The sequence below is a fragment of the Podarcis filfolensis genome (genome assembly GCF_964270895.1).
Source record: "Podarcis filfolensis genome assembly, chromosome: 13".
NCBI classification, from domain to species: Eukaryota; Metazoa; Chordata; class Lepidosauria; order Squamata; family Lacertidae; genus Podarcis; species Podarcis filfolensis.
Window position 1 is genome coordinate 37,004,672 of NC_139615.1, and position 14,269 is coordinate 37,018,940.

The window sequence follows — 14,269 nt, forward strand, 5'->3', positions numbered from 1 at the left end:
ACTGGGAGGAGGAATTGGAAACTGAAGAGGTAACGGGGAGAATCTGCGGAAAACTAAAGTGCAGAAGCAGAAGCAGGGAAGGTGAGAGGCCAAGAGGCAGAGATGAGTCAGGCTGCTGAAGGAGCATGGGGATCTCCCCTCCTGCTGCGACAAGCTCCCCTCCCTCCTGGTCTCCCAGGACCAGGAGAGGCATGAAGCGGAAGGAGCAAAGGCAGGTATGCTGGCATAGTCTCATATTGCTTGGGAAAAACCCTGGAGGGGAATAGACTTAGGTGGCTGTGGGAAGGTGGGTGTCAGGGAACTGCCATCGGAACTAGCGGAGGAGGTGAGGCTCCACAGCGATGCTGGAGAGGGGCCAAGCAGGGAGAGAGGCAGGTCTCCGGCTGGGGAAGAAAATCAGCGCAACACCAGGGATAGAGGGGGGCCGATGGGGGAAGCAGAGAGGAGGCTCCAGGACTCTTCGCAGGAGACCAGCGAGGAGAGCACAGGTCCTCCACTGCCCACACCCACCCTGCGCAGAAGACTTCCGCGCAGGGGAAGTAGGCGGCGACTTGGCGTCAAAGAACTTCTTTGCTGGAAGAGGTTCAAGAAACGCCCACTGACGGATTCTGCTAGCGACTGAACAGCCACGGAGTGGATGGCTGTCCAGACAGGAACGGTTTAACCTAGCCCAGAGCGGCGGTAACTTACGCACAAGCAACCCCTAAAGCCATTACAGTGGGGAACTTTAGTTTCTGCAACTGCCTCATGGGGGGGGGGGGCAAGACCTACCAAAGAGAGTTGTTGTGCTCATTAGGCCCGGTATGCTTGTGTGGATCCCCCGCATTTCTAATAAGGAGTTAATTTCACCCACTCTGTGTGATTTGCTGCAGGCTCGCTTCTGACAATGAGCTGGCTCTGCGTGCCATTGGCTCTGGTTCCACCTGCTGGCAGTCTCCCCATCTTCTACATCCCCCTCCCTTGCAGCGGAGTCAGCATTCTAGAACCCCGGAACTGGTTTTGAATCTTTGCTGTTGGCCTGCTGGAAGACTGAATCCTCTTAAACCAGGAAAAAAAAGATAAGGTTAGCTGGAGGAGGCTAGGCAGGGATGCTAGCCTTGTGGAGGCCTTGAACTGGAGAATCTGCCTCCATAGCTTATTCATTCCAGAAGATGCCATTGTTGTTTTGGGGGCGCAACTGAGTGGTTGGGTGGCAGGCGCTAGAGGGCAGGTTTACTGCAGGGGTGTGGGATCCTTGTGCGTCTCCAGATGTGGTTGGATTCCTGCTCCTATCACCTGTAGTCACTAGGGCCAATAGATAGGGATGGTGAGCCTAGGGCTTGTGGATTAGAAGGTCGGCGGTTCGAACCCCCGCGCTGGGGTGAGCTCCCGTTGCTCGGTCCCAACTCCTGCCAACCTAGCAGTTCGAAAGCACGTCAAAGTGCAAGTAGATAAATAGGTACCAATCTGGCAGGAAGGTAAACGGCGTTTCCGTGCGCTGCTCTGGTTTTGCCAGAAGCAGCTTAGTCATGCTGCCCACGTCACCTGGGAAAACTGTCTGCAGACAAACGTCGGCTCCCTCAGTCAGTAAAGTGAGATGAGTGCCGCAACCCCAGAGTCATTCGCGACTGGACTTAATTGTCAAGGGTCCTTTACCTTTACCTTTTTTAGCCTCTCAATGGCCACAGGTTTCCTATCCCTACCTAGCTATGTGTATTTATACTACTATTATGAATTTGGTTACTAGTTCCCAGTTCCGTACTTGCACAAAAGTTCAAAAAAGAGCTCAGCCACTAGACTTTTTGAAAGGAACTAAGGTTTATGGGGTGGCCCAAAGCTTATCATGGGGTGCACCCTCCTCCATTACTTCTTTGTAAATGCCATCTGGGCTCATCATGTACCAACTGGTGTTGCAATCCCCGCCCCCCAGTTTGACTGGAGTATTACTGCAGATCTCCAAAGGGGCATGGGATGTTTGTATTATTGAGATCAATTAAAGCTTATTTTGAGGTGCAGGGGCATATAAACTTCAGTTCCTTTTTAGGTTTCCGTTTGTGCAGAGAAGGACCTGGGAATCGACTCTAAGGCTGGATCTAGACCCATAAAAAAAAGCGTTTCAGGAAACGCGTTGTAAACTTCATTAAGGGAAATCACGCTGGCGAAAGACAGGACTCCACAGAGCCACCTGGTGTTACAGTGCTATAACTCATATAAAGCACATTTTCTTCACTAATGTAGCTGAGTTCCAATTCCAATATTGCTGTGGTTTTGTGGTTATCTTCTTTTCACAGAATCATAGAATTGTAGAGTTGGAAGAGATCACGAGGGTCATCTAGTCCAACCTCCTACAATGCAGGAATCTATTCCAAAGGTGGGGTTCGAACCCACAATCCCGAGATTGAGAGTCTCCTGCTCTACCCACTGAGCGATCAGGCTCTTTGATAGACCCTTTGTCCTGTTCCAAGGAATCCGCCTTATTACACGGCCGATGGCTTGTCCATCTAGCCCAGTCCAGAAGCTATGGGAAGTTGTTGAACTACAACTCCCATCAGCTCCAGCCACTCAGACAATAGACAGGGATGATGGGAGTTGTGGTTCAACGACATCTGGAGGTCCAAAGGTTCCTCACACCTGTAGCATGATCTGCTCCAGGGTTTCCCAAACCTGGGACTCCAACTGTTTTGGGGACTACAATTCCCATCATCCCTCACCACTGGTCCTGCTAGCTATGGATGATGGGAGTTGTAGTATAAACAACTGCTGGAGACCAAAGTTTGGGAAACAAAGTTTGGTGAGCAGTGGCTCACCAGGGTCTTCAGGCAGAGAGGTCTATCTGCTATCTGAGTCTTTTTTTTTACTGGAGGTGCCAGGTTTGGAAACTGGGGCACTGGGCGCTCCAGTACCCTGTGACTGAAGGACTGGAACACATGTTAAAGTAAATTTGCCCTGATTGCAGGAGCCAGACGGGGCGGCTTGAGTTAAGCTGCTGCTTTGAAGCATGTTTAAACAGTCCTTATTACCCTGTCTTAGAACAGTCCTTATTACCCTGCTGAGGAAGAGTACAGATCAAAACGTGTTGGGAATAAAAAACAATCCACGCAGCTGGTTTCTTTCTGTGCAAGCCCTGATTGCCCTCTCCATGACAATTGATTCTCCTCCCTGCAATGTAAATGTCTCCCAACATGATGTCCCTGATCTATATGGAGAACAGGAGTGGAAGAATCTGTCCATTTTGGTTTTTCTCATTTTTCAGTCTTCAATCCAGGTCGCCACACTTCCCCATAGGTTTACAAAACTGTAAAATAAAATAAAAAGTCACAGTGCCGATTCCTCAGCATTCTAGTGCAGATCTCTCTTAATAGACACATGCATATTTATGTACGCTATGAATTTTGCCCAGTGTACACATTATTTTTTTTGGCAAGCGATTTCCACTGATATACTGTAATGCATTCCTGTATGTCGCTGTCACACGAATATCTGCATTTGTGCGAAAGCTTTCCCCCAACAGACATGTTTTGCGGTTGGAGGACTGCATCACAAAATTTGGAGAGGTGAGGCTTTCAAAGGGTAGCTGGATTTTGGCTCATGTTATTGATTGGAGGGGGGTGGGGAGTGCAAATCAAGGCGTTTGGCTTCGTGATTTAAAATGCAAACTGTGCCGAATTTCTTTAACAGGCGAATCCTTCCAAATGTGAAATGGGGAGAGGGGAGATCAGTTCCTGGGATGAGGCCGTGTTTGCCCACAGGCTCCCCAGGGCGAAACATAACGACATGTATGGCTGCTTCGAAATGCCCGGGATAACATCAGAAAACTCTCCGTGTGCTTCCATCTCAGCTTCTTCTTATTCCTTGTAAAATGAGATGATTCCTAGTAATTTATCAGGGTTGCTTTGGGGAGGGCAAAAATAAAAAAGGGAACATAAGAACACAAGAAGAAACCTGCTGGCTAAGACCAAAGGCACAGCTAGCCATTATTATTATTATTATTATTATTATTATTATTATTATTATTATTCCGGTACTCAGTAGCAAGGTGCCTCCAATCCCAGAGCCAGCATTTAGTCATCATGCCTAGCAGCTATTCATTTTTTCCTTCCACATATGCTTACCTTAATGCCCTTTCCAAGGCCAAGTAAGCTTAGTGACCACTGCCGCCTCTTGTGGCAGAGAGTTCCATAAGTTAATCTGTGCAGTTGCTTATTTAAAATGTGGCATGAAACCCAGCGGTTTATTATGGCAGATACGGGAATGGTGTTCAACCAGTCTGCCCTTTGCCAGCCTCCTTCTGCCTGCTTTCTTTCTTTCTTTTTCCCTCCTGCCTGCTGTCTTAAACCCTAGCTAGGATGGCTGAAACCGACTGTCAGCTTCCTTCTCCTTAGTCTGTGTTTTGCCGTTGTAGAACTCAGTAGGGGCTGGATCTACACTGACTGTAAAAACGCTTAAAAAAAGAGAAATATACAGCTCTCAATGCAATTTTACAGTGATGGTTTTACATTGCTCTACAGTGCCCTCTGGTGTCACATGCTTAAAACACATTTATTTCAATAGACCAGTATAGGATGAGGATTGAGATAAAATGAGAATCAGTTAGCTCTGCCTGTCACTCGCTCTCTGGCGTCACCTACTGTTGGCCTTCCTTGCCTTTTGCACAACCAAGTCCCTTCTCTCTCCTTGCCTGGAAGTGCAAACACCCGACGGCCGTGCAATTGCCACAAAACTAACCAACCTGTTGTGTAAACCGCTTTGAGGTTTTTACAGTCAAGCAGTGTGTAAGTTTTATGAAATAAATAAAATAAACAAACCCACTGCACGCCAACCGCCGCTGGTTACATCAATGCAATAATTCATTTGGGGGTGGGAATTGAGAGATTCCTTCTTAATTTTAGAATCTAAAAGGTGTGGAAGACACAACTGCTCTTTCTCCATATGCAAAAGCCAGAGCATATTTTTTTGGGGGGGGTTGGGGGAGTGGGGAGGTCACATTTCGGTTATTGCCAAGCAGGCTTAACCCATGTTGCTTTCCCCTGTTCCCTAGGATGCAAGAAGATGAGAATGAAGGGGCTAAATTGCGTTCCAGTTCCGGCATCCAGTGGGAGCCAAGTAAGGGTCACGAGACACATGAAACACCACTATTAGGAACATAGGAAACAGCAGTATACCATCTAGCTAAATGCCGTCTGCACTGACTGGCAACAGGGTCCAAGATTTCAGGCAGAGGTCACCCTCAGGCCTGCCTGAAGACATAACCCCCAACAGATGAAAACAGAGGCATCCTATTCCACAACAATAATAATTTTACTATTTATACCCTGACCATCTGACTGGATTGCCCCAGCCACTCTGGGTGGCTTCCAACATATTTTGTTGTTGTTGTTTAGTCGTTTAGTCGTGTCCGACTCTTCGTGACCCCATGGACCAGAGCACACCAGGCACTCCTGTCTTCCACTGCCTCCCGCAGTTTGGTCAAACTCATGCTGGTAGCTCCGAGAACACTATCCAACCATCTCATCCTCTGTCGTCCCCTTCTCCTTGTGCCCTCCATCTTTCCCAACATCAGGGTCTTTTCCAGGGAGTCTTCTCTTCTCATGAGGTGGCCAAAGTATTGGAGCCTCAGCTTCAGGATCTGTCCTTCCAGTGAGCACTCAGGGCTGATTTCCTTAGGCATGGATAGGTTTGATCTTCTTCCAACATTTATAAAAACGTAATAAAGCATTAAACATCAAAAAACTTCCCTTCAGATGGCTCAGGAGTCGCATACCTCCATAACCTGTCAGGAGTTCAGCCTACACTCGAGTAGGACCCTGGCAGAGACACATGCCCGACTGGCATGTTCTCTCCCTCCTGGTCGATCGTTCAGGAGCTTCATAAGCTTTCTTCAACCCAAACATCACAGCGACCGATGCCAACAGACATCGACACACTTAGGGATCCGCAGAGTCTTTGCAGCATTGCGTGACAGACCTCAGCAACTCAGCATTTTGGCTAATCTACTTTATTTACATATAAACACAGACGGAGCACTGCAGCATGGCTCCCTCTCTCTCTAGCATCAGATAGCAAAAAGAACAAAGGACAATAGTCCCACTTCATGGAACACAGTAACACAAACATCCTGTCTCCGTCACTTCCCACTCTGTGGAGTAAAAAAATACGCCGTCATGTGAAAGACAAAAATCCCATGGAGCAGGAATTCTAACATAACCTCCATCATTTCTCTGATGAAAGTAGGGACGTCTTAAGGGAAAGCGGGACATTCTGGGATCAAATCAGAAACCAGGACGGCTTCTGCAAATCTGGGACTGTCCCTGGAAAATAGGGAGACTTGGTCTGCACAGCTTGAACCTTCTGAATGGAAACGAGAGTCCCCACCACTAAGCCACAGCCCTTCCCCATTCTTGGCCTCCGTGAGGGTTGGGGGCTTCAGCTGGCAAAGGCCTGCTCACGTTCCTTCTCCCTGCCGCTTTCCCTATTGGAAGAAGATGCTGGTGCTGCCAGCGCTGGCTTTTAACATAATTATCCAGTCCTAAACACAGTAGAGTTTGAACCCACGCCAGGAAAAATGTAGCAGTGAAATGAGGAGGAGGAAGAAGGGAGCTGAGGGGTGGGAAGCACAGCCAGGAGCGAGGCAGGAGAAGGCTCAGGCTGACGAAGGAACTCAATTCTGCAAGCATCTAGGGCAGGGATGGGGAACCTGCGGCCAACCAGGCACTGCTGGACCACAGTTCCCATTGTCCCTGAGCTATACTGGCTGGGGCAGCCCAGGACTGATGGTAGTTCAAGTTGTCTGGAGAGCACCATATTGGCTATAGCTGGTTTGATCTATAGAATGGGGAGATAAAGCTGGAGGCAGGGTGTGTGTGTGTGTGTGTGTGAAAATAGCCTGGTTACCTGAATCCCAGATTTAGCTCCTTCCCCTTGTGGTCCCGAGAAGGGGGCTAAAACCCTATAAGAATCTGCCAAGGCCATTTAGGGCTTTAAAGGTCAGCAGCAACACTTTGAATTGTGCTCGGGAACATACTGGCAGCCAATGCAGGTCTTTCATGCTGCCCATATGTGCTTTTTATGATGATCCTTATCATTCCTTTCCCTTCTGCAGCCCTTCTTCTGCCGGAAAGCGAGAGTGAAGAGGGAACCTCTTGTCTGTTCCTTGACTTGGAGCAGCATTGTCCCCCGCCACGTAAAACCTCGTAAGTACTATTTATGTCAGTGTTTTCCTGGGTCATAATAATGTAATTTCCAGGGACAGGGTTATCCAGCTTTGGTTTCCTCTGGAGGAGAGAATACTGAAGGCTTGGGATATATTTCCAAATTAACTAGGCTTTATTTCACCCGGGTCAAAGATCCAGTTTGGCACACCTCCCCATGTGCATTTGTGTACACAAACACACACACACACAGAGGCCCCCTCTGGAGGCTTCACCTGGGGCAAAAAAGCAGCTAGCCCCCGCTCCCCACCAGAGCTACAGCTCTGCCTTAAGAGGTGTCGATACACAATGAACAAGTTTCCAAAATATGTAGTAGATAGCTAAGATAAAACCAATCAACAGTGTGGTGTAGAGATTTCAACTTTCTTTCTCCCTCCCCACACTTCCCCTCTCCAGGCGTCAATACTTGAAGCGGATCATTGCAGAATATGAGGCACTGGACATGGAAATCCCGTGTATTCGCAAGTTCCCCAAGCCACCAGCTGCCCGGCCCCTTTGCCTCTGTCTGGAGAGTCCGGTCAGTCTTCAGGAAGGAATCCTTTGGCTGGTGGGAGGTGGGAGGAACAGACTGGGGGTGTGGAATCTCTGGGCTGCTGGGACCATATAACACTGGTCCTGAAAGGCTTACCATTGGCTTCCAGTACGTTTCCAAGCACAATTCAAAGTGTTGGTGCTGACCTTTAAAGCCCTAAACGGCCTTGGCCCAGTATACCTGAAGGAGCATCTCCACCCCAATTGTTCAGCCTGGACACTGAGGTCCAGCGCTGAGGGCCTTCTGACAGTTCCCTCCCTGTGAGAAGTGAAGGTACAGGGAACCAGGCAGAGGGCCTTCTCGGTAGTGGCACACGCTCTGTGGAATGCCCTCCCATCACATGTCAACGAAATAAACAACTACAGTGGAACCTCAGTTTTTGAACATCATCCGTTCCGGAAGACCGTTCAGCTTCTGAAAAGTTCGAAAACCAAGAATCAAAGAGATGGGTGCAAAGTCAATAGGGAAAAATGAAAAATGCACATCGGAAGACGTTTGGCTTCTGAAAATCGTTTGAAAACGGAAGCATTCACTTCCAGGTTGTTGGCGTTCGAGTTCTGAATTGTTCAGCTTCTGAAGCGTTAGACAACCAAGGTTCCACTGTATCTGACTTTAAGAAGACATCTGAGGGCAGCCCTGTTTAGGGAAGTTAGGGAGAGCCAGTGTGGTGTAGTGGTTAAGAGTGGTAGACTCATAATCTGGTGAACCGGGTTCGATTCCCTGCTCCTTCACATGCAGCTGCTGGGTGACCTTGGGCCAGTCACACTTCTCTGAAGTCTCTCAGCCCCACTCACCTCACAGAGTGTTTGTTGTGGGGGAGGAAGGGAAAGGAGAATGTTAGCCGCTTTGAGACTCCTTCGGGTAGCGATAAAGCGGGATATCAAATCCAAATTCTTCTTCTTCTTCTTCTTTTAAATGTTTTACTGTGTATATGTTGGAAGCTGCCCAGAGTGGCTGGGGCAGCCCAGTTAGATGGGTGGGGTACAAATCAAGAAAGACAATATTGCTGTCACATGACTGTCACAAGCTTATTTTCTTCTGTCCTGGAGGGTAGGACTCAAACCAATGGCTTCGAGTTACAAGGTAGGAGATTCTGACTAAACAGCAAGAAGAACTTTCTGACAGTAAGAGCTGTTAGACAGTGGAACGGTCTCCCTCGGGAGGATGTGAACTCTCCTTCCTTGGAGGTTTTTAAGCAGAGGCTGGATGACCATCTGCCATGGATGCTTTATAAAGGCGAGATTCCTGCATTGCAGGGGGTTGGACTAGATGACCCTTGGGGTCCCTTCCAATTCTTAAATCGTGGTGCCCAGAATATCTTACGCAAAAGAGTGCAGTGCAGAGTTTAATGTAACTGAAGGTCCTGAAAGAAAGACTGGCTTAGCTGTACATTTCCTATTTCGTAGACTTCCTTTAAGAAGGTTGCTGCACCTCACAGTGAGTGGTCTGAGTGGATGGAATGGCAGCTGATGACTTGGGAGTCTCCCTTTGCCTTTTAGCCTGAAAAGGAGATGAACCATGCAGAGGTCCTGGCAGCAGTAGAGGAAGCCATTCCAGATGCGTTTGAGTCAGGACTCCTGCGCAGCATCCAGTTTGAGAACATCAATGTGATCTGTGGGACGGCTGGACGGAAGAACAGGTTAGACCAGGGGTCAGCAAACTTTTTCAGCAGGGGGCCGGTTCTCTGTCCCTCAGACTTTGTAGGGGGCCGGACTATATTTTTTTTGGGGGGGATGAATGAATTCCTATGCCCCACAAATAACCCAGAGATGCATTTTAAATAAAAGCACACGTTCTACTCATGTAAAAACACGCTGATTCTCGGACCGTCCATGGGCCGGATTGAGAAGGCGATTGGGCCGCATCCGGCCCACGGACCTTAGTTGGCCTACCCATGGGTTAGGCAATTTTACTGTTTATACCCTGCCCATCTGACTGGATTGCCCCAGCCATTCTGGGTGGCTTCCAACATATAGGTAAGGTAAGGGACCCCTGACCATTAGGTCCAGTCGTGGCCGACTCTGGGGTTGCGGTGCTCATCTCGCTTTACTGGCCGAGGGAGCCGGTGTACACCTTCCGGGTCATGTGGCCAGTATGACTAAGCCGCTTCTGGAGAACCAGAGCAGCGCACGGAAATGCCGTTTACCTTCCCGCGGGAGTGGTACCTATTTATCTACTTGCACTTTGACGTGCTTTCGAACTGCTAGGTTGGGAGGAGTAGGGACTGAACAACGGGAGCTCACCCTGTCGTGGGGATTCGAACCGCCGACCTTCTGATCGGCAAGTCCTAGGCTCTGTGGTTTAACCCACAGCGCCAAACATAATAAAACATTAAACATTTTTTTAAAGTCTTCCCTATGCAGGATTGCCTTCAGACGGCTCAGGAGTCGGATAACTCCATACCCTCCAACATTTCTCTGATGAAAATAGGGACGTCCTAAGGAAAAGCGGAACATTCCAGGATCAAATAGGAAACCAGGATGGCTTCTCTAAATCAGGGACTGTCCCTGGAAAATAGGGACACTGGAGGGTCTGTAGTTGTTAGGGTTGGCAGGAGGAGCAAGCGGGGCACTGTGTGTATTGTTGTATGCAGCTCTTGATGTGTGCGTGTGTGTGTGTGTTTTAAGGAAGTTGCAGTCCACAAGTATTTTTTATTAAATAAAAAAGAGTACAAACGCTTCCCTCTTCCCTATCTCCATACACAGGTGGCTGATCACAGTGTCAGACTTCCGAACACGGAACCAGCTCCTGTGTTCGGGACTGACTTTGGGCGAAAACCACTTCGTACTGCGGCGCTGGGACGACTTGGTGATGGAGGACTATCGCATGCACCTCCGGAGGGCCCTCGCACGCCAACGCCTGCTGGACACCCTTAGTGACAACTGGGACGGGAACCAGTTGGATGGGATATGAAGTCCTGGGAAGAGAACTGTCAGCAGCAGAGAGAAACACGCTGTTTGTCTGTGTATATTTTGCTTCTTTCCCCGCCACTATAGAGACTCCCCTTTGGTAGGATGGAGATCCAGCTGCCAGCTACTCCTGCTGAGAGCAAATTTGGGAAGAGGGCACCCCCTGGAGGCAGTTTGCGGGACTTCCCCTCTCATACGTTGCCAGCACAGTACAGTGTTTCGTATAGGGACATGGGTGGCGCCGTGGTCTAAACCACTGAGCCTCTTGGGCTTGCCAATCGGAACGTTGGTGGTTCAAATCCCCACGATGAAGTGAGCTCCCTTTGCTCTGTCCCAGCTCCTGCCATCCTAGCAGTTTGAAAGCACGCCAGTGCAAGTAGATAAATAGGTCCCGCTGTGGCGGAAAGGTAAACGGCGTTTCCATGTGCTCTGGTTTCCGTCACGGTGTCCCGTTGCACCAGAAGCGGTTTAGTCCTGCTGGCCACATGACCCAGTGCAAGTAGATAAATAGGTCCTGCTGTGGCGGGAAGGTAAACGGCGTTTCCGTGCGCTCTGGTTTCCGTCACGGTGTCCCATTGCGCCAGAAGTGGTTTAGTCCTGCTGGCCACATGACCCAGTGCAAGTAGATAAATAGGTCCCACTGTGGCGGGAAGATAAACGGCGTTTCCGTGCGCTCTGGTTTCCATCACGGTGTCCCGTTGCACCAGAAGCGGTTTAGTCCTGCTGGCCACATGACCCAGAAAGCTTTCTGTGGACAAACGCTAGCTCCCTTGGCCTGAAAGCGAGATGAATGCCACACATCCCATAGTCACCTTTGACTGGACTTAACCGTCCGGGGGTCCTTTACTTTACTTTTTACAGTGTTTCGTGTTTCATGTGCAAGGGCTTAAGCTGGCAGGCAAGCCATGCGTCTTGATCTGTAAGCCATTCCTTGTTTTTCATGCTGGCAATGTGGAGGTGATCTTTCAGGGATGAGCAGAAACACTTCCCCTTATTAGTGGTTCATGCACGAGACTTTTAATCTCAGGGTCATTGGGCCAAAGATTCCTTCATTGCAGGGGGTTGGACTGGATGATCATCATGGTCCCTTTCGAGGTCTATGATTCTATGTCTTCTAGGGCTTGGGGTTTGTAGTTTTGAGCCTTGGCATGGCCTTGTTCAGAGGTGACCAACTCTGGATCTCAGCTCCCATCTGCCTCAGCTGGCATGGCCAATAGTCAGGGATGATGGAGGCTGTATCCCAACATCTTCAGGGCACTACATGTTGACGACGCCTGGTTTGCTAGTATTTAACTGGTGGGTTGGGATAAGTGCGTCATTTGCAGACCTAAAGTGGGTCACACACAGGAAGCATAATTTTTGTAGTTGTTGAGATTTTTTAAAGGGAAGTAGAAATCGTGCGTGCATATGTATATACAGTGGTACTTGGGTTAAGTACTTAATTTGTTCTGGAGGTCCGTTCTTAACCTGAAACTGTTCTTAACCTGAAGCACCACTTTAGCTAATGGGGCCTCCAGCTGCCGCTGCGCCGCCGGAACCCGATTTCTGTTCTTATCCTGAAGCAAAGTTCTTAACCTGAAGCACTATTTCTGAGTTAACGGAGTGTGTAACCTGAAGCGTATGTAACCTGAAGTGTATGTAACCCGAGGTACCATTGTAATATGGGCTGTGGATGTATATAGGGCATTGCTGGGGAGGAAAGAAAAGAATTAGGAGAGAAGAAGGAAGGAAAGAAGATATGAGAGAACAGAAATCAGGGATGAAAGAGGGTGAGTAACAACAAATAAATGTGAGAGCAAAAGAAAGGGAGGTGAAAGGCAAAGAGGATGAGGAATGAGGTAAGAGTGAAAGAATTGTAGCTAGAAGGGACCCTTTGGGTCATCTGATCCAACCTTCTGCAATGCTGGAATCTGAACACATGGTTCCCCATCCAATTATAAACCATATCAGACCCTGCTTAGCTTTGGAATGTGCTAGCAGTTTTATTGCTGCACCACATCTAGACTCCAGTATTTGGGCCACACCTATTGCTGGCTTTTTGTGGTATTCATATTTTATCGAAAGAATTTCAATTATAAAGCAATTGTGATGCAGAGGGGACAAAAAACAAAAGAAAAATGAGGAAAGAACAAAAATCTCTGGCATACAGCACTTGGAAGGTTGGCTAACAGGGAATGTGCATAAAGGATGGAGTACAGGCAAAGCCACTTAACTAAGGCAGATGAGAAAAAAGGGAGAAAGGTCTTGATAGCACTTTGCTGCAGAAGCTGAACAAAACAGAACATAATATGAAGAGGAAGGAACAGAGGGGTTTTGTCATTCTTACCTCAGGCCTTGTACAAAGCAGGGAGACATTCAACCAAACATACTGAGAAGAACCTCCCTCAGAACTACATAGTTGATCAGAGCAGATGTTACCTCGGTGAGGATCATGCCACTCTGACTGGTCACTAAGCAACACCTACCTACCTGTGATGGGATGTTGAGCTGCTTGTGCGTAAAGTTACTGATCCCTCAGTGTTTGGCTAAGTCCACAAACCACTGTCTGTAACGGAGCCCCATAAACATGGCTCCGTCAGTCGCTGGCAGAATCCGACAGTGGGCGTTTACGGAATTTCTTCCAGCATAAAAGCTCCTTAACGGAAACACGTCTTCTGGACTCTCTACGTGACAATTTCCGGCGAGGAGTGGGCGTCCCTATAGGAGGTCCCGAAACCTCCTCGCTGTTCTCGCTGGAATTGTCTCTGAGTCCTCCTTCCGACTCACTATCCCTTGGAACTGCCTCTCTCCCCCTGCTGGTTCCCTCATCAGCTGACAAGTCTCTGCCAGCCTCTGTGAGTCTCTTCCTCTCCAGTTCTCCCGATGGCAGTTCCCTGACATCCACCTCCCCTCCAGGGCCCCCTTCACCCCCTCCTTTCCCCTCCTCTGCGGGAGGCGAGGGAGCAAAACCCCTGAAAGAACTTCCCTCATCTTCCGAAGTCTCGAACATTTTCCTCCACCGGTTGCTGTTTCGGGTTTCTAAGTACTCATCCTCATCGGAATCTACTCCTTCTTCCAACTCAGACCCCGTGAATCCTTCCAATTCCTCCTCCTCGTCGGTGGTGCCAAAGTACTCCCTCCGGAACCTCGCTACTGACTGAGGTTTCCTGGGGAACCTTTGATGGAACGCTTCAATCAAGACCTCGTCATTGACTTCCTCTGCCGTCACCCAGGTGTTTTCTGACTCCGGTTCCCCTTCCCACGCCACCAAATACTCCACCTGATGACCCTTCCACCTGGAGTCGAGGATTTCCGCCACATGGTTGCTGCTTTCCCTCTCTTCTAAGACTGGTCCCCGTGGGAAAACCCCTTCATTTCCCCCCCTATACGGTGACAGCAATGACCTGTGGAATACTGGGTGCAGTTTCATGTGGTTCGGTAACCGGAGTCTGAAAGCCACTGGGTTAACCTGTTGAATGACCTCAAATGGTCCCAATCTTTTGGGTCTCAATTTCTTACAACCCCCCTTGAACGGCAATCCTTGGGTTGACAGCCACACCTGATCCCCCACCCTTATGGTTTCACCTTCCCTTCTGTTCTTGTCTGCCTGCTTCTTATATTGTTCCTTGGCCCTTTCTAAGTTGAGTTGGAGTTGACGATGG

The 14,269-nt window shown here is 48.9% G+C and overlaps 1 protein-coding gene across 1 annotated transcript; it reads left to right on the forward strand.

Moving 5' to 3' along the window:
• Positions 1–1,017: 1,017 nt before the first annotated feature.
• LOC310748044 (uncharacterized protein C19orf81 homolog) lies at positions 1,018–10,668 on the forward strand. The gene is made up of 6 exons (XM_083583571.1): positions 1,018–3,533; positions 5,018–5,082; positions 7,079–7,169; positions 7,584–7,704; positions 9,219–9,358; positions 10,425–10,668. Exons 1-6 carry the CDS (start codon positions 3,427–3,429, stop codon positions 10,630–10,632), a joined length of 732 nt encoding a protein of 243 aa, XP_083439697.1. The 5' UTR covers positions 1,018–3,426; the 3' UTR covers positions 10,633–10,668.
• The last annotated feature ends 3,601 nt before the right edge of the window (positions 10,669–14,269 follow it).

Bases quoted from the DNA above. Each gene is read 5' to 3' on its own strand.
- LOC310748044 (XM_083583571.1), top strand. From the start codon at position 3,427: ATGCATTCCTGTATGTCGCTGTCACACGAATATCTGCATTTGTGCGAA. The intron at 5,083-7,078 runs GTAAGGGTCACG...TCCCTTCTGCAG, and splicing joins CGGCATCCAGTGGGAGCCAA to CCCTTCTTCTGCCGGAAAGC. The intron at 7,170-7,583 runs GTAAGTACTATT...TCCCCTCTCCAG, and splicing joins CCCCCGCCACGTAAAACCTC to GCGTCAATACTTGAAGCGGA.